The sequence below is a fragment of the Ascidiella aspersa genome, chromosome 3, assembly GCF_963924565.1.
Source record: "Ascidiella aspersa chromosome 3, kaAscAspe10.2, whole genome shotgun sequence".
Classification (NCBI taxonomy): domain Eukaryota; kingdom Metazoa; phylum Chordata; class Ascidiacea; order Phlebobranchia; family Ascidiidae; genus Ascidiella; species Ascidiella aspersa.
Window position 1 is genome coordinate 21,676,449 of NC_139449.1, and position 20,461 is coordinate 21,696,909.

At 36.5% G+C, this 20,461-nt stretch overlaps 2 protein-coding genes across 3 annotated transcripts; one reads left to right on the plus strand and one right to left on the minus strand.

Moving 5' to 3' along the window:
• The first annotated feature begins 6,629 nt into the window (after positions 1–6,629).
• Positions 6,630–9,465, plus strand: LOC146160803 (solute carrier family 22 member 13-like). Its single transcript, XM_083385022.1, has 4 exons — positions 6,630–6,736; positions 6,949–7,131; positions 8,500–8,644; positions 9,396–9,465. The coding sequence occupies exons 1-4, from the start codon at positions 6,637–6,639 to the stop codon at positions 9,463–9,465; spliced, it is 498 nt and encodes a 165-aa protein (XP_083241148.1). The 5' UTR covers positions 6,630–6,636.
• Positions 9,466–11,642: 2,177 nt separating this feature from the next.
• LOC146160804 (dnaJ homolog subfamily A member 3, mitochondrial-like) lies at positions 11,643–15,904 on the minus strand. 2 transcript variants are annotated; one of them, XM_083383986.1, is made up of 11 exons: positions 15,710–15,904; positions 15,472–15,623; positions 14,915–14,998; positions 14,592–14,807; positions 14,228–14,380; positions 13,953–14,100; positions 13,748–13,812; positions 13,548–13,676; positions 13,034–13,149; positions 12,756–12,850; positions 11,643–12,015 (listed from the first exon to the last, which is right to left on the minus strand). In XM_083383986.1, the coding sequence occupies exons 1-11, from the start codon at positions 15,876–15,878 to the stop codon at positions 11,996–11,998; spliced, it is 1,347 nt and encodes a 448-aa protein (XP_083240112.1). In that variant the 5' UTR covers positions 15,879–15,904; the 3' UTR covers positions 11,643–11,995. The 2 variants fall into 2 exon arrangements, with proteins under 2 accessions (XP_083240112.1, XP_083240111.1); XM_083383985.1 differs by having other exon boundaries at positions 11,643–12,272.
• Between the last annotated feature and the right edge of the window lie 4,557 nt (positions 15,905–20,461).

Here is a 20,461-nt window from a genome sequence, read left to right on the forward strand (position 1 = left end):
ACAAATGGTAACAGTTAATTTAAACAGATTTTTAACATTTGGTACCATTTTGTTTGTAACATTTCGTACCTTTTTGTAACAATTGATAATAATTAATTTACACAGAATAGCTGCCAACTCTTACTATAACTCATGATTTTTCGTTTTGCCAGTTTTAGACATTTTTTATGTGCGTATAAACTGCAAATAAGGGGTCGCGACCCAGAGACTATTTCATTTGTGTTGCTAAAGCCTCATTTTAAAGTTTATTAATAGCTTTAAAGTATATTAAATAAGGTTTTATTGTTTGCAAAACCCTAGCATGGGCTATACAAAATAATATACAAGAGAACCGTCTATCTTTGAACGCGGCTAGCTTTGTCACACGATATAGTCGCGGTAACCTTGGTTGGATGAGAGTGAGAGGACGAGGACTTGAACCCCAACACTATTTATCGTTGCGAATTTGCAATAAAAGTAACATCACACACTATATTGGCAAAACAAATTTAGATGAAATCTTAGTTGTGATTCCTAATGGTTGCAAAAAATTGTTAATTTGTTTTCACATCTGGCAGGTCTGAGTTTCAGAATAACTATTTTTGTAGAAATCGAGTTGTCTATTTTTGCAAATAAAAGCGATAAGCCTAAGACTAACTTATTTTTTTAAAACATTATGGTTTTACAGAAAATACTTACAGTGTTGGTTTTATGCTGTCTACTCATTCGTGACGGAAAAGCTGAGCAATATTGCAACTTATTGGATTAGTATAGTTATTATATGGAACACAGCTAAGCAAGAGCGAGTATTTCGTGGTGGGTTTGACCTTTTTAAACCCACTCGACTTTGGATGTTGCTGAAACTGTTGTAAATGTTATTTCGTTACTTTTCTTTTCTTTTTGTTTAATCCGCTTGTATAAACTTCGCTGTAAGCATAGGGACAGCAATACGTCTTTTTTCGTCGTGAACCGTTGAATAACATACCATAGCTGACCCACCAAGAATTAATAACGTAGTGTAATGTCGAAGACTGGTAACAAAACTGCAGACAAAGATGGACGGTTCTTTACTAAGCAAAGTAACGTTTCCGCCGTTACTGTGGCCGCCAGCACCACGCAAGGCAGTAATTCCCGGAAATCACGGTTACATGTCGTTGCAGTTGCGGTATCGTTTCTCATCAGCGGATTTGTTATGTTCAGTTCTGTTCTCACTGACATAACGCCGAAACACGAATGCTGCGTGTCTGACCAAGTAAGTTGAAAAAATAGTGGTAAAATAAATATGATGCCTATCATAAAATTTCGACAGCCTGAAATACTGCTTCGACAGAACAACATAGGATTTTTACGCTTGCGTCACTGACGCAGTTATCAGTTTATATGTACGGGTTTAAGGATCAAAGTACTTTTGTAATTTATTGTATTGTAATTTATTTCAAGTTTAACCACAAGGCCTTGCCCATGCTAATTGTCATACCATCAACCAAATATTAATATCTCATTGCAGACCTTTGTTTTTGCAGGCGTTTTTAGATAACCACACATTGCCAATGGGCAACAAACATAGAAAACAATGTGAATTCGTGTTAAAGAGGTATTTATATTGCGAAATGAAAGTCTGTCAAAGACCGGCTGTTTTTCAACTCTAATGTATAAAGCCGATTTCATTACATTTCAGCAACCTAACTTTAGCGAACAACGCGTGTGAAGAAAACGCGACTTCCGTTTGTTCACGTTGGCGATATGATCAAAGCTATGGCAGCACTTTTGTGAGCGACGTAAGTCTACGTTTTTTTGTGCAGTATGTATAGCTGGGTGGTAAGAAGCCGCAATCAATAGTACATACAAAATTCGTAAAAAAAGTATAATTTTCGTCGGTGTAAACAAGATCTGGGCAAATTACGGCTTGCGAAGCGTTTTAACCCGGCCAGCGGCTGATTTTTCAAAACATTTTTTCGGTAAACAATTTAATCTCATATATCTTGCGTATGTTTTACGCAGTTTTTTTGACATCTTTACAGACAAAAGGCACCCTGTTTACCAGTGTTGTAATGACTTAAGTCAATGACTTGACTTAAGTGCACTTAAGTCACTGTTTTCAAATGACTTTCTTGACTTAAGACTTTTGGACAAATACCTTGACTGGACTAAACTCTTTCAGACAAATGACTTACGCGGAAATAAGATGTTTTATTAAGCATTTTTCTCTAAAAACGTTGGGTTATTTGACGTAATTTATGCACATCAAACAATTCACTTGCTAAATGTTGCGCTTTGTTTAATTTTTTAGTTGAGTTACTGCTTATAATCGCACTAGTTTACCAATTTTAATACTTAAACCGTTTAATTTTTATAACAATTAAGGACTTGACGAAATTGTCTTACTCTAACTATGTCTTGATGGGACCTGACTTGGTATTTGTTAAAAATGACTTGTTTACAACGCTTGTTTTCACGAAAATATCATTCAGTAAAGTTGATTACTAATAATTAAGAACTAATTATAGCGGCTAAAAGGCTTGCAATTTTAAGGGGTTATACACTCTCGATTGACAAGTTTACAGTTGCTGTTTTTCTTTAAATAGCGGCCAAAGGGGTCCACGGGGTGAAAAAGCTTGAGAACCACTGAATTATAGGGCTTCTGAAACATTTCGAATATATCGGCTTCAAGTGCAACAATGCGCACCTAATACGTTTTTATAGTGTCGAAGCCTTTTTTGTAACGCCGTAATTTACGCTGTACGAAGATAGATTTAGGAAGACAGTGTAACATTAAGAGGAACGTTACTTTTCTATGTGATCTATAAGTAGCAAAATAACTGCTAGAGAGAATGGTTGAAAGTGCGGCGAAAAACACGATTCTATTATAGTTTTGGAAAAAAATTCGAACCGCATTGCCCTATATACAGTAGGATTTGTGTTTTTATTTTGATAAATCTTGAAGAAAAGATGCTGAAATGCTTGTTTTCCAACAGTTGATTAGAATTAACACTCGAGCGTAATCTGATCAATTTTTCAACTTGGTCGGATATGTAACAATTGCGGTAATCATAACAAGCCTGAAAGAAGGCTGTCGGTGAAATCCGGCTAGCTCAGCGGTTCCCAAACTTTTTAAAACGTGTTGCCTTGCGGGCCCTTCGCAATTACTTCGATATTTCGCGGCCCTATAAAAATTTAATAGTCAGTTGACCCATGTTTCTTGTAGTACACTACTGCAGTCACGATTCTTTCTAATGTAACAACTTTCTAACTAATGCTAACGATTCGCTGATAGCAGGTAGTACATCAAAATAGATGCTTTATGATGTCACAAGAGACATGAACAAACACGCTTTATTATCGACTAATAAAGGATAAATAAAGAATAATAACAATGACAGATAATTAATGTTTAAAACATGGACTAATGTCAAAAAAACATTCGCTAATGCCTAATTTTTAAAGAATTAACGGCTAATTCTCATTGCGGACCCTTAGAAACTGTTGTACGGACCCCAGTTGGTCCGCGGACCCTAGTTTGGGAACCGCTGGGCTCGCTCCTAACTTGTTGAACTCAATTGCATGAACTATGTTGAACTGGATCGCAGCAATAGACACAAATACAAAGCATTTGGCGTGGTTGCATACCAGTTTTAGCAATGCGTGCATAGCGTGAGTATTTAATTTCCAGGCAATATTCAAATCGTTTTATTTTAGTTCAATTTGGTCTGCAAGGATTCATGGAAGAAACCGTTTATTCAGTTTGCCTTTCTGATTGGACATATAATGGGAAATCTAGCAAGTGGTCCGCTTACTGACAGGTATGGTCTAATGTAGTTAAGATACCGTACGTGGTATTAAGTGATTCTGAGTACAATCTGATAACATTGTTTAATTCGGTATAAAAACTTATATATAAATCAAAAGTACTTTCTCTTTATTTAGTTATTATAACAAAAATAAAAAAGATAAGGGGAATAAAATGTTATGTTTTAAAAAAATAATTAGGCCACAACTTTTTACAACCTTTTTAATTTGCGGCACACCAACAGAGCTATAGAAACAATTTGACGGCACATCTACATACCTAAAACGACAAAAGCTACATGGGCAAATACCAAAATTGGTCGATTAATTTTTAAAGCGTCTTTAAACACTAAACAAACAAACAAATTTTGCATCACCGGAGTGGCTCGTTTGTCTCCATTCACTCTTATTTTCATATTTTTATGAATCACAAAAAAATAGACGTAATTAACTTGAATATTTTAGGTATGGCAGAAAGGTGGTCTTCTCTATTTCTTTGCTTGTTGGTGGTTTCGGAAGAGGACTTTTGTCGTTCGTCAGTTCTTATGAAGCTGCTGTTTTATTACAGTTTATAACTGGAGTGGGAAATACCTCTCATTTCTTAGTTGGATATGTACTAGGTATAGGCCTATAGATTTCGATTTTTAGATTTTGTTTATTCAGTTTATGTTAAATCAAGAACCAGTTGATACAAACCAGGGCAGCGGAGTCGGATGAAAATAACCCGGGCCGACTCCGGCCAAATGTGCGATTTCGTAGGATCCCGAGTCTGGCTTACTCTACACTACAGCAAGGGTCGGCAACCTCCACGGCCCGCGGCCGGACTCGGCCCGCCGATGTAATATTCATCCGGCCCGCCACCTCTTTGACAATTAGACACGAGTCCGTTTCACATACAATTTTAACTACGTAAGTGCGAAAAATTTTCGCGCTCCGCGTGACATCATTTTACATCCGGTTTGTTTAAAAACGTATTTAAAATGTTGGAAGTATATTTTTTAACATTTTATTTTATTTTCGGCAATGTAATAAAAACTTGCAAGAAATTTAAAAGAAATGCCGGTATACCAAAAAAATCGCGCTCGCTTCGCTCGCCCGGTGTGCCATCCCTAAGCTAAATTAACTTTGAATGTTAGCGCGTTCACGCAGATGGGTGAAATATAGGCTGTTTTCTGAGTTTGGTTTTGGCCCGCGACTAGAAAAAGGTTGCCGTCCCCTTCTATACAGCCTATATTTCACCCATCTGCGTATCTAAAATAAGGTGTTATTTAACATTCCACTTATTGGGTTGTTATATAATAACGAACCCGCAATACGCGTTTGGAAAATATTCTATTTGCTATTCGAACTTTACCATTGACAGTTTACGGCCATACCGTATCAGTTTACAAATCTGGGACTTTACACGTCGGACTCGGGTAGTCTTACTCGAGTAGTGAGTCCCTCGTCCGACTTCGACTCCGCAGCTCTGATAAAAACACATAAAAATTAATAACTGGGCCTATATATTGCACGATAAGTAACCCTTAAATTCCCGTTTAAACTTTTTGCTACAGGGACTACGACAGTGGTAAAAAATGTGGTACAATGTGAGGTTTAATTAAATACTTTATTCGCATAGACTTTCCAATACTTTACATGTACTGTGAAAAAATTGTGATACGGTTTGATTCGTTCTACGCAGCCCAAGAGCTCTCCGACTCCAGCGATTTACTCTTGTCGTCGTTAGAGGTAAACTGTATGTATTCCCTCGGGTACTTGCTAGTCGTTCCATTCTCCTATCTGCCCAAAGATTGGAGATGGACCGTCAGGGTACCAATGATTATGACAGCGACATATATTCCCGTGCTTTGGTATGTGTAGCCTACTTTTTACAGTATTTACATAACTATCTGCGTCTAACCACATTATGCATATGGTTAGACGCAGATAGTTATAGTAAAATTCATATTGTGTAATAGTCCCAAAACTTTTTTGACACTTGGATGCCAGCTTATAGTAATTTGTAAGTCGTTAGTTATACTGATGGGTGTCGTTTATAGCTAGTAGTATTTTTTAACTTGTCACAAATTTGAAAAGGACAATTTGAAAAAGGTATTTTTAACTTTGCCTTACACCGAGGGTAACACTTAATGTTGCTCTCCCAGGAGCCCAGGAAAATACCCCATGATATAGGTTACACATTTAAAGTTTAGGCGAAAGGCAGTTTACAGTAATCCTTTGAAAGGCTTATTAAGTTTATTGCCAACCTATAGGTTTATTCCTGAATCTTCAAAATGGAAGACAGAAATTCAAAAGGGGAAGCAATTAAAAAGTTCAATCACCACTGAAAACAAAATGGAAAGTGAAGACAATTTGCTGGTAAAAGGCTATGCCGGGTGCAGGTCGTAATCTAAATTTACCCAGTTATCTTTGTTCTTAGTATAAGCCGAATCACAAAACTGATGATCCAACGCCACTAGTGAGGATGGGTGCAAGTCTTTTGTTCCGGAATTCCGTACTACGAAACCGCTTTTTAGTGCTCTGCTTTTCATGGTAACTTGTTAAAGTAATTCAGATGAGTTTCAATCTACATTTATAATTAGGCCTACCTAAAATTGTAAAATTTTGTAAAATTACGATACAGTTGATAGTTTAATAGGCTACAAAGAACGCTTTATTGTTGTTGACTTTTTCAGGAAACATAACACAAATTAGCCTGCATAGAAGTTAACGTTTCAGTTTTTGTTTCTAAATTTGCTATTTTGTCGTCGCAGGATTGTCGGCTACCTTGGGTACTTTACTTTTAATCTAAACAGTTCAAATTTGCATGGGAGCGCATATATAAATTGCTCGATCGGTGCACTGGTTGAAATAGCCTCTGCAGCCACAATGGCGTTTATTGTTAGCCGCAAAGGCCGTCGGACGTCTAACGTGCTCGCAATGGGAGCTGGAAGCATATTGGCTTTACTTACACCACCAATACATCACAGTGAGAAATTAATATTTTTTGCACAAGGCATTTACAACGACAATTGGTATTTTGGGGACAGCGGTCGTCTTCAGTTAGTTTTTGATTATTGTAATTTAATCATTTTCACGTGCATGGCCTGAGGTTTATCCTTTGTTTTGACAAATTGGCCCGAGCTTTAAGTGTTGTTTTTTAGCATTTGGTGAAAACGCTTAAAGTTTTAATATATGCAGTGAACCCGCTGGCCGGCACGGTGACCTCTATGTTGGCCAAGTATTTTACCAACATATCACTTTGCATTACGATCCAGCACACGGGGGAATTGTTTCCAATATTATTGAGGAACACGGCAGTTGGACTGGCGGCGATGTCGGCGAAAATCGCATCCATCTTTGCACCGTTTATTGTCTTCGCAGGTGAATTTCTGCTAGAATTTTGGCGTGCGAAACTTGGAGGTGGGGTTGGGAGCGCCAAAAGCTTGTTTATATATATTTCAGTACCTTGTAGCATAGATAATATAGCTTTCTGTTATTTTAAATAAACATGCAAATTGATATATTACTTATTGCAACGGACTGCAAAATTCCGCAAATAAATCTAAAGTTTTTCAAATATTTAATATTTATTAATTAACGTTTTTACTAAGCTTTTTTTGACGTGGGGTCAGGCCATCCTCAGTTTTCGGTATCACTGCGACTGCTAAGGTTTATTGTAATAAAAAACTTCGTTTATATCTCACCTCACCGACCTTTTTGATCTGACGAACATGTGTCGGCGACAACTATAACAAGCAAGAAAAATGTAGCCTACGACTTTGTGGCTGGAGCTTTGACGTAAAGTTCGATATAAAACACGAACAAAGATGTAAAAACGGACGTTTAGAAAATAATTAGGAGTAACATATATGTTAAATAGCTGTCGAAATCTTTCAAACATTTGTCGAGGTAACACCAAATGCCGGTCAGCTTATAGTGTAATTAAGAAATTCCAATATAATTTATTAATAAGCACTTCAACGTTTTTTAAAATACTTGCAAAACACAAAGTTAATATTTCAGTCAAAAAGCTAATGTTTTTTACACCTGAAAATCACAACTACCTTGTTACACACAAATCGTTACTTATGTTTTGACCATGTAGTGTAAGTTACTGAAACACGAGTGGTGATAAATCAACACGAAAACCTACTGTTGTGATTACTTTAAGGTTTGGGCGTTGTTTGTCCAATTTTAGTAGACCCTTATCGGCGGAGATCACGTGAGTTGCTGTGCGTTTTCCGTGAGAACGATTTCTAGTGGTTCCATTGCGGTGTTACATTATACAAGAGTGGATTTTACAATAGCCGGCAAATATTGCCAAAATTTTATTGAAATAAGTGTTCTCAGGCCGCAAAATAGGCAAACGTCTAAACACTATATAATCAGAGGCTACATGTTTATGTATTTTAGAATAAGTTATAGCCCAATACCGTTATTTACCACAATATAGGGTTGGCCGAAAAAAATACTGATTTTAATAAGATTTAAAGGCAAATATAAGATGCATTACGTGATAGTTTTGGAATTTATTCCAATTGAAAATTCGACATAACATAGATTTTTTGGCAGAGACTCGATGAGAAGTACCGCTTCATACAAATTGCGTTAAAAGCATCTTTTTTTAGAGAATCACTTTTTGCTGATGGTGCCACAAGTACCCACAGTACTAATAACCATAAGTTGTCTGCTAACAGCAATGAGCAATAGCCTACGTATTCTTAATGTATAAATGGGTTTTACTGATAGGTGAAGTGATTGACATCAGCGTGCCCTTCTACATTATGGGTGGAATATTTCTTCTTGGCTCTGGTGTTTGTACCCTTCTGCCAGAAACTGCGGGCCAAGAATTACCGGACTCGTTGGATAAAGCATTGTCGCTTGAAACCAAACGGTTTGTCTTGGATATGCTTTAGTAGTTTAGTTAGTCATATTTATTGTCTAAAATTAAACACGTGCATTTTTTATAGGCCTACCTCATCTCATTTTGTTTGTGTCTCATCTAATTGGTGCGATAACGAGTGAAACATAGGGATTGCCAAAAAATTGTAAAATCTTACAACTTAAGTTGTAACCAACCACATGCATTAAGAATTTTGATGTTTATGACAAGTAAAGTCCTAGTCAAATGACAAGTCAAGTCCTAGTCCAAGTTATCAGTTGCCCAAGTCAAGTACTCAAGTTGTTAGAATAAAAAGCAATATGTTAAACTTTTAAAATTGGTAAAATCATCCGATTATGTCCACAACCTTACTAAAAAATAACCAAAACCTATAATATAGAGTAGGCAAATTGTTTCAAGTGCAAAAATTAGGATAAATACCCCAATTAAAAAAATGCTTAATAAAAACACTTAATTTCATTCAAATTCAGTTGACTCAATGACCGAAGGACAAGCAAGTCGTGTGCGAAACAAACCGAAGTCAAGGCATTCAAAAACAGTTACTTAACGTGCACTTTAGTTAAGTTATTAGGCTACAACACTGGAAAAATCAAAACTGAGCTTTACTGCTATACAATCATTCAAATCTTCCATAACGTTACTATTACTAAACATTTGGGCATATTTTCAAAAATCCCATCGCAAGGCACCTTACAATTAACTTTGTTTTGTGTTTTAGTATTAAATACACGTGTTTGAGGAGGTCGCATAGTTCTGACAACACTCAAAACAATTCTAATCTGGATGTTGGATACATTGCCGGTGCCAAATAGAACAGCAGTAGGCTACAATCAGAATCTTATTAGGCCTACTTGCAATCAATATTCCTTCGGTGACGATCTCACCATATCAAAGGTTCGAAGTATGCAGCATTTCTAAATTGCAATATATTGATTAATTTTAGATAAATTTTAGGTTATATTATTGTTGACCATGTTGTTTTAAAATATTTTGTTTTCGCTGTAGCCTTATAAAGCATTATTACTCAGCATTGCTTAATTTAACGTCACTATGCACGTGATCGGTGTCCACTGAGGTGACCAGCACCCGAACAAAGCGAGCGTGACCGTCGTTCCGCAATTCATTCTTCTTGATGCTATTCCTATTCTTCTTTATACGGCTTTGATAATTGCGGCTTGAAACACCGCGTTACTTATCGTGTGTACTGAGATTCGTGAATATATACTCAACGAGCAATATCAACTGAGTGAAGTAAATCTGTCTAGAGTTGTTAAAGACAGGTATTTTATCGGCCTTTTATTTTGAGTCAGTTTTGACAATGAACGTGTAAGAGAATTAGGCAGCCGTCGGCTTTCACATTAAGAGCCAGCGTCTACTTACACGTAGCTAGAGCTATTAATCGGTAAATCGCTTTTTCCACACTACACGAAGGAGTATTTCCATCCAAAAAGTGCTAATTTGCGTATTGATAAATTATTACTTACACTTTAAGTTACTTATGTAATTACAACTAGCTGTTCACCTGCACCAAACTTTTTTTTAAAGATTGTTTATAATAAACCTGATGTTTATAATAAAACTGATGGATGAGCAATTGAGCATACTCGATTATCATTAAGTATGTTCATTTCGTTTAACATTGTACTAATATTGAGACGTCGTACGTAACTTTAAGTTGTTTAAAGCACCTGTAAAGTGTTAACGTATACACCAGCGGTTCCCAAACTTTTCTAAAAATTTTGCCTGGCGGACTCGTTGCAATTATTTTGATATTTCGCGGCCCTATAAAATTTCAAGGGTCAGTTGACCCATATTTTTTGTAATACACTAGTGCAGTCACGATTCTTTCTAATGTACCAACCTTCTAACCCACGGTTGACTGCATCGCGGGCCACATTATTTCTTGCATATTCTTTGCGGGCCACACAAAGTAGGCTAAATGCTTACCAGAAGCGGATCAACGTTTTCGTTTGGTCGAGGCGTGAAATGTTTAAAGATAACGTCACAAAGTAATATCGAAAGACAGATACGCTCCAGAAACTTACTTCTGTCGTCGAACTTGTGCGCAAATAAAATCGAATGTTATGAGACTGGGAAAACTGGTGTGCGCGAAGCGCGAAAAATTTGCTTATTTGACAAAAATTTTAATTAGAAGACTGCATTTTATAAGCGTAGAATTTTCGCGTAAAAGAGATGTTGCATACTCCCCAATCGCTAAATTACAAAGACGTTATCATTTCGCGCAAAAAGGTTTACTTAACCAGATCTATTTGGCTGAAATTGCACCTGGATTTGGACCACCCTGTTCTAACTAATGTGAACGATTCGCAGATAGCAGGTAGTACAGCATAATGGATGCTCTATGATGTCACAATAGACATCATAAAACACGCTATATGATCTAATAATAAAGCATAACTAAAGACAATAAAGATGAGAGATAATTAATGCTTAAAACATAGACTAATGTTTAAAAACTTAAAAGACTAATTCTCCTTGCGGACCCTCTGAAACTGTTGTACGGACCCCAGTTTGGGAACCGCTGGTATACGCTTTAGGTTTGCACGACCAAAATCACATCAAACGCAAAAGCCGCGCTTACACCTTAAAGAATCAAAAATGTTTTACGCTATTTTGGTGTATTGAACAGAACTTTTAACTTGTTGTGAAGAAGTACACTTATTTCTGCAATCTGTTTCCTGCATTAAGCAGAGATCTGGGGTGTGATTTTTTGGCTTTGCGCAGCCGGTCAGTCTTACGAAATCACAGTTAATGAAAGAATATTCAGCCAAAAGTGTAATTTAAAAACGTCTATTAAATAAAATTAGTAGTTTTAAAAATGAACGTTATTTGTTTCAGAGTACGGAAAACATATGTTTTTATTGTTATGGTTTATATTAACAAAGCTTTGCGAGGTTGCGATGAGCTATCGATAACTTTTGAGACAAAATCATTTAATTAAAACTACCTCAAAATATGACACAATTATTGTTTCAAGCACGTTTATTGTCTTGGTGTAAAATAAAAACAAATTGGGCTAGGAGTACAGTACTCGGGGGTAAATAAACAGTTGTTTTGCAACGTTGGAAAGCACTTCTCTGCGATAAACTTCGTAGATTGAATATTAGTGCTGGGTATGGGGCGTAAGGTAATATGCAGGTCGGACAAAAACAATAAATACAACACTATTAAATAACCGACAAACGTTTCTTGCTTAAATAATTAGTAAACCAATTATGAACCCAAAATAGCAGCATGCATTAACTGCTACCACCAACGCTGGCGAAACTCAATGTGTCGTTTGTATGTTACATGCTCATCCAATAAGCAAGAATAATACGGTTAGTCTTTCGAGGTCTTCACTGTAAAGTACAAGAAATTCAAATAAATAAAAACAAACGAAATTTAAAATTGCATCTACAACAAATATGCCAATACGAGAACAATTCTTAGAAAATGTTAAACAAAACATGTCACACAGTACAGTTTCGCGATTTTCAGCCAAATATTGCTTGTTTTATTTTGCTAAAAATTCCCCCGCCGCTCGTTTTTCCCTGTCCGTCTTTCGGTTTCTCCTTTTCTTCGTCGACCTCCGAGCTAGTCTCCGATTCGACATTTTCTATGAAGAAAAGGAGAAACCGAAATTAGAGTCGACATGTCCCTAAAATTCGGAGTATTGCGAGGTTACTAGGGATGTTAAAATTAGAATATCGGATCCTAAAAATCCAATTTTCTGTTTATATCGGGAATTTGAAACAATTATAATTCTTTCGTTTTAACATCAAAAGTTGCGCCTAATTGTACATACGCTAGGGGTAAGTTTGTAAGTCCGGCAGAGCAACGGACAAATTACTGTGTTTGAAACTTCAAATTTACACAAACCTTCCTAGTTAAGAAAAAACTTAACTTTTTTGGAACATTTAGGCTTAGCAAAAAATACGAAGCCAGAATAAAAACAACAACAACAGGTGATTAGAAAACAGCAACAGATATCCAACAAAGGTTAATAAATCTTTTTAGCTTCGTGCATCAAAAAAAATAAAATTCTGGAGCACACCGCAAAGCCATTGCATCAAGTCCTATACTACTGATTTTGTCTTACCTTTAGTTGGATGAAATCCTTCTATAGTTCCCTCGAATTCTTGGTCGTCTTCAGTGAAATCAAGTAGAACCTCTTTCTGGCGATCCGTTAACGACCTAATTTGTGTATGAAGTTAGCCCATACTAATTATCTCACTCTATGAAAACATGTATGCTCTAATGATAAACAAGATGCAGATGTAAAAGTATTAGAAGTTGGTCGCTGTGACAGTAAAAAATTACATCAAATGTTTATTTAATTAAATTTATTTTTCTTACTGTTGGTAGTACAAAACTTACTTTGGCAACTTAACCTTTACGTGCACGTAGTGGTCGCCAAAGCCGTAGCTATTAACTTTTTTTATTCCCTGTCCCTTGAAGGTAAAAGTCTCGTGGGAAGAGGTACCAGACGGGATCTGAAAGCAAAATTTTTTACATAAATAAAAAAATCACTTTTGCCAAATATAGTTTGTGGAGTATAGAGTAATCGATTAATTTTGAGGCAGGTAATTTTTTATTACCAAAAACGTTTTGTTCAGCACTGTCAATTGAGGCAGTGTTAACACATAAAAACTTGAACAATAAAATATTCATCCATAATTTTTAAGTATATATTTTTGTAAAAATAGCGCAGAAACAGTTGTGTTTACATTAACTAGCAAGCAAATAAAGTAGATCTTATAGAAGCTAATATCTTTTGCTAAATTGGAACAGGTTTCAACATGAAATACCTTTTTTTCTTAATTTGAGAAACTGCACTTTGTCAAACGTTATAACAGATTACAGAATAACAAAAACAATATTTAGCAAATACCACTAATTCATTCTCATTGTGAATGCCTGGAATCCGAATGGTGCCACCAAGCGCAGCTTGTGCGATAAAGATATTGACGTCAGAATGTACATCAGGTCCTTGACGACGAAACAGTCGGCTAGGGGCAACCTGGAAAGAACAGAGTGCTATGATAAAAAACTCCAATGAAAAAATAGTTCTCAATTAGAGATAAAACTCACTCTAAAGGTAATGAAAATTTCCCGGGTACCAACTTGCATCCTCACGGTTTGTTTATTTTCAATTCCTACAATAAAATAACAAGAAATCCATTTTAAGACTTCTTAATATAAAGAAATTGAGCACAGGTTAACTTGCTAAAATAATTGTCTTTATTATATTCATGAAATAAAAACGAAATAGAAAATACATGTATAAAACAATTACCTGCAGGGACCGGTACTGTGATGGCTTTATTTTGCTTTACTTGCCCCCTGCCTTTACACTTTACACAAGGAGAGGTAATAAGCTTGCCAGTTCCACCGCATCGTCTACAGGTGGAGCGCATTACAAATGGACCGGTCACAACTTGCTCCTTATGGATAAATATTTTGGAATAGTTTGGTAAAGGATGTTGGAAAACGAGTCCCAAACAAATTAGAATTTCATAACAAACCGAATATTTTTAAACATTGCTGCACAATTAATTATCATGATCTTACCGAACCAGTTCCCCCACAATGCCCACATTTTGCAACTTTTGTGCCAGGTTCATTTCCCTTGCCATCACATCTCGAGCAATTGTCCATCATTTCAACTTTGAGTGTTTTGTTTACACCTTTGGCAGCCTCGGTGAAAGTTAGATCCATATAAACCTGAAATAGTAATATCCCTAACTTTTAAATTGCTGTTAGATAAATATGTTTAGAGAAAATTATCAAGTTGCCTACCATAGAGTTTATGACATTTGAGAAATAATAAAAATAAAAAAACTTAATGTGGTCAATGTCAAGGAAGCAGAATAAGAAATAAGTTTTTGCATTGACCTTCCAGCAGATTTATCTATTTAGAACAAAATTACCTTACCTCAAGTGGTGCAAATTCTCTGAAATCTTCAAAGCCAGCATTACCACCACCTCCACTGCTAGAAAACTCTTCAAAAATTTTTCGAAATAAGTCCTCAGGATTCATGTGACCCTGAAAGCCGGCAGAGGACCATTGTGCTTGACCTCGCTGATTTGATTGGAAACCGGAGCTACCAAGAAGGTCATATTCCTGCCTGCGACTTTCATCTCCCAATACCTAAAACATCAGGCAGTTTTTAAAAAGCATTTAAGATGAATGTCATTTTAACGAAATTAAATAGGCCCCAGTATTACTTAAAATTACATTGAAAAATAGTACTTTACCTCATAGGCTTCAGCCACCTCTGCAAACTTCTTGGAAGCATTTTTGTCTCCTTTATTGGTATCAGGATGAAATTTTTTTGCCAGCTAAATGTAACAAAAATATCAAGCAATTATTACCCGAAATAATAATGATTTGTTAAACTTGAATATTGCCAAAAAAATTAGACAGCGGTTATGTTTTATATAATTAAGTTGAATTTATTGGAAAACATTACTTTAGCAATGTTGTTGAATGGTTAATTGCTGGTTGTAAGATTAGGAGATTTGCATTTGACTAGCCTCATAATTGAAATTGATGACCCAAGAAAATTATTGTAGTCTGCTTTCATACTGCTTTATACTTTTATGATTTACAATTTTAACAGGATTGACTAATTTATTTTTATTATAACTTGTTTTCACAAATATTGAATGTTTAACATATCGCACATAATACATCTATGTTTTATACAATAAAAATATATAGTTACTGATGCAATCCTGCCAACAATATTAGGCCACTTCTCAGAAATTTAAATTAAATAAACTGTTACATCATATGCACTTTCCACACTTGCCTGATAGTAGGCTTTCTTAACTTCTTTTTGTGTAGCATTTTTGGAAATTCCAAGTATTTTGTAAAAGTCTTTCGATGAATAACTTGCAGACTTATTGAATGACCTTGAAGTATATGACTGCAACTTTGGGGGATATTTCCGAAGCAAGCAGTCTAAAAAAATACATTATTTTTATAAGTAAACCTTAAGTTAGACATATTTACCAGCATAATATGTTTAACTTGATAAATAAACTGACCTCTGTTTCTTACAATATTTTGAGGGGTATTGGGTGGAGAAGCCAAAATACTTAAATTCTTTGCGTCTTGTTTTAAACAAAGACAACTTACAAATAACTTATTTTCGCTACTAATGTTTATATTTCTTGGTATCCGAGTGAAACCTAAAGACCCTCGAAGAGCGGACATTTTGCTAAAAAACGAAGTTAAGCAGCTCAATTGCTTATATTGCTTTCTAAAAAGCTCAAGTAAGTGTACAACGTGGGTTTAATACAGACCAATAGCGTATAATATATGTATACAGGCAAACTACTTTAACCTACACATAAAATACCATGCAATACAAAAAATTAGCAAAATATTACCATTAATAAATGTTATCGTAAAAATTCCTCAATAAACAATTCTACAGGATCATAAATACTGTAAATAAAATATAATTGTAACTTTGCAGATCTGGATTGAATTTTTAAAATTGTATACAACGATTAAAGCAACGAAAATTCGAGACATTTAACAGATACTCGTATATTCCGTATAAGTATGTCAATTGTACCAAGACAAAATACTTGCGGCTAACTGAAAAATTACCCAAATTCACCCAAATGGAGATATTTCCACTATATCATCATATTGTAAAGTGTCCTTTAAGACAACACTGATCTGTGGTATGATTCAGGCGATTTAACTGAAGCAAACTAACCTAAAATCGAACGTGGCGCCAGGGGTGCCCGCAGAAAAATTTCCAGGGGGGGCAATCAGGGGCGTAACCAGAAATTCAAAAAGGGGGTCCTGAATTTTCAACTTAGGGAACTCCCCTATTTTTCGTCTGACGTCAATGAACAATGACGTCATAAAACAGTGACAGTATGACGTCATAGATTGGTGATTGCAAGACGTGATAAAAAAACTAATCAGAAACAGCCAAATACGTCCAGCAAAAGCGACCACGTTAGTCGACAATCATGTCAGGCGCCGGCTGTGAAATCACGGTGTGCAATCGTTAACTTCAGGCAAAAAACAAACAAACCAAGACCGTGAAATATGTGTGATTAATTTTGGTAGAATCACACATAATTCAACTATCAGCAGCGCAGTTTTCAAGTTCCATGAACGGAACGAGCGCTAAATTACAAGCACGTCTTTCACCACCTGTAATACTAAACGAAGATCGTTTTTTTCGAGTGTTATTATGCCACGATTAGCGCAACATCTGCGCCGAGTTGTGTACCAAATCAGCTAAATTACAAGCTGCGGTTGAGGGGAAATAAGTTGTGTCCATTGCACACTTAACCCGTGGTCTTAGAGTATGCATAAAGAGCATAATTTTGCGTTAACCATCATTAGTAGGGCGAATATTTTTTGACATGTCAAAAAAGTCAAAATTTTGTCAAAATTTACACTTTAGGTCAAAATTTGTCAAGTCAAAATCACCTAAAAATGAACATAAATCGTTTACAAATTCGAAAAGGTATAGTCAGCTTTTTGAAATTGTCGTTCAGTTAACATTTTATCATAACAATTTAGTTTTTAATTACGTCTAATACATGTTAACCGTATTAAATCTTCATTAGAGCAATATTACGGCGCCCGCCATAAAAACGGCGTTTTGCGCTCGATTTTGGTTTCGCATTACATTAAGACGCGTGACCCAATTACTTAAAAAGCACGCCGCTTCGAACAGTTTGTTAAACCATGACAAAAACGAACAAAAAACGATAATATCACTTACAAAAAGGGGGTAAGAACTCCCGCCCCCCTGGATACGCCACTGGGGGCAATGGATAATGTATAATATTTTTAACCTTTATAAGTAATACATATTACACTTATAAATAATACTAATAATCGCATATTGAAATTCCAGGGGGGGTGAAGAAGTTCGATATCTGTGGTTGTCACTAGATTTAAGCAGTGTTTGGAAACCTATGGATCCAACCCAAAATGAGGCTCCCGTTTCATTTGGTTGTGTCGCTGATTGCAATAGTTTTATATAGTTAGATTTATTAAGTTTGGTTCTGTGCAATATTTCCTTAAAAAATGAAAAAAAATGCGTCCAACTGATTTATGCTTGTAAGTCTTTGTTATGTTTACCAAAAGTTCTGTGTAAGCCTGTAAGGGAACTGATGATTAGGCAAAGCTTTGCTGTTATACTGATGCTTGGTAACTGCAGTATTGTCGCGAACAAAGTATAGGAAACACTGAGCTAAACGAGGGTCGCAAAACTATAGTGCCCGCAGGTGAAATCCGGCACGCCGCATATTGTCCCATTATTGTAAAATACAGTTATTAATATCTTAGTTATGCAAAAAAACTACTCGTTGATAAATGAATATTTCTTTTATTTTTTCTTCGTTTTAACAAATATGCCTAACCAAGTCAATACAAAATTTTATTCTCGCGATCTCCAATCGTTATAACTGTTCGGCCTGCGACCGTTAATCCTTAAGATAGCCTACTGTATATACGGCACATGGAAAACAATTTGGTGACCCCTGAACTACATAGTTATGGTAAGATCAGCATCTATAGCACATTAAAGTTGTTTTTTGTAACAATTTTGAAATGTAGTAATTCGAGTATTTAGATTGCTTAATTTCTATTTATTGCCGTTCCAAGAATATATCCTTCTACGGTGGCGCAACAAATGCTACTGTGTGAAATACGGCGCCTTTTGCCAGAAAACATTTCCTTAAATTTGAATCTTAAATGGTTTTTCATATATATTTTTACGAAATGCTTCATAAAAGTAGTTTAGAAAAAAATACAAAAATATTTTTTTGGATATTTTATACTTTTCAAAAAGAAAAGTTACCATGCTGCTGTATAGCTGGATTTATAACACTCATGGATTTTGCTAACGGAATGTCTTACGTTCAGTCTTTTTTGATATAGTTGTACCGTTTTCTTGGCAAAATTTATGTGAACCAATTTTAAGGTGATTCGATTGGAAAAAACGATCAGAGACTATAGGCCTACATCAAAAATGGAGGATCTTAATAATGTAATAAAAATTTATCCGGTTTGTTTGTTAAGCTTATTCCTTGGAACTAAACATTTTGCCTAACTAGACCTTTTTGGCTTTGCAATTTATTATCAAAATAACAAACGCTTTTTTTTAAAGTAAACAACCTTGTGATACAGAAAAGCCGAATCCCAAGTCTAACATGCTAAAATAATACAATTTAGCAGAACAGGCCTTGTTCGACATTTTGTTTTTATGCGCTAGAATTTCTATGTAATCCGATTGTCACCTAGCGCTCCAGTGTTTTTTCATTTGACAGGATTCTTATAACGCGCAAGGATATGATGTTAGTCAAATACGAGGTATGCGTTCCCGAAGCCTGTCTTGGTGAAAAGTTTAAGTAAAACTAACAACTGTTTTAATAGACGACAAGCACCACCAAACTTGGTACGTTTGGTAATTAAATTAATTGAAAGATATGATTTTTTTTTCGAATTAAAAAGTCGTTTTCCTAAATGCTGTGTTTCTTCTTTTGATTTGTTAATTGGCGTCAGAAGGCAGAACTAGTAAGTAGTTGTACAATGTACATACAAGCTTTAGCTTTTTCCAACCTTGCATGCAAATTACCACACAAGAAAACTCATTAAAATATCTATTAAAAAACAACACAACATCACATGCGAAACATCGATACGAGGTAGTGCAATTTTCCGATTAAACGATTACACACATTGCGAAAAAAAAATACACTGACAATACAAAAACGAAACGCGTCAACGAAATAATTTCGAAGAGCAACTCGACGCCGCCTGATAAACCTTTATCTTTTCATGGGATCGCGGCCTCGGCGATATTATGTGCGAACCAAACTCGTTGTTCGGGTCCACACGACGCATTCTCTCGCGGTACGAACGCGGATTGTCGTTGCGGGGGGAATTCCCTCTCGTCGGCCTGCCGTAGCGCTGGGCAACGTGATGCTGGGCTCTGCGCATGCGCGCGATGAAGTCGCGCATCTCCTCATGGCTGTACTTGGGCAGGGACTTGCTCTCCGGCAGCATGCACATGTCGCCCTGGTCACTGTGCTGTGCTTCAGTCGCTTGTAGATTATCAGCGGCGACCGCTTCAGAGCTGGACGACCTGTACACCCGAGCGCCCACTAGCGGAACAAACGTATCGCTGTCGGCGTCCACTAAAGGGTGACAGTAGGGTTTGCGTTGGTGGCTGGGGTTGGATGGTGGTACTGGAACAAATTTTGTAGCAACGCAAGAATCAGGCCTGGGCATAGATTGCCGTTGTCCGTATTGCTTGGGGTTCCTGGTACTTGCTGCCAAGCCATTGACAGTGGCACCCTTGATGGCGGCGTGGTTTCGATCTGCTGTACACTTTAGCGCCACTTCGGCATTGCGCCTTGACCTTTCGCGCAGATCGTTTTCTTTGGGTCTGGAAACGTCATTTGTCGGTCCTTCAACGTCGGAGAAAATCGACGAGTCGAAGCTCGACTGCCAACAGTCATCAGGCAAAATGACGTTGGCTCCTTGACGAGTCGCCTTGTGATAACTGGGCAGTCGTGGTGTGGACCTGAACCGAGGCGCGTTGTCGGCGTTCCCGTGAGCATCGCCTTCCTTGCTGGGCTCGGGAATGCTAATTCGAAGATCCTTGGACAAACAGGTTTGAGTCGACGCCGAATTAAGGTCGACGGTTTGGGTCGACTTGGTTTCATCGTCGCAAGTTTGAGTCGCTGTACTTTCGCACGAAATTGTTTGAATGGATTTGCATTCGGTGGCGAATGTTTGAGTGGACTTGAAAT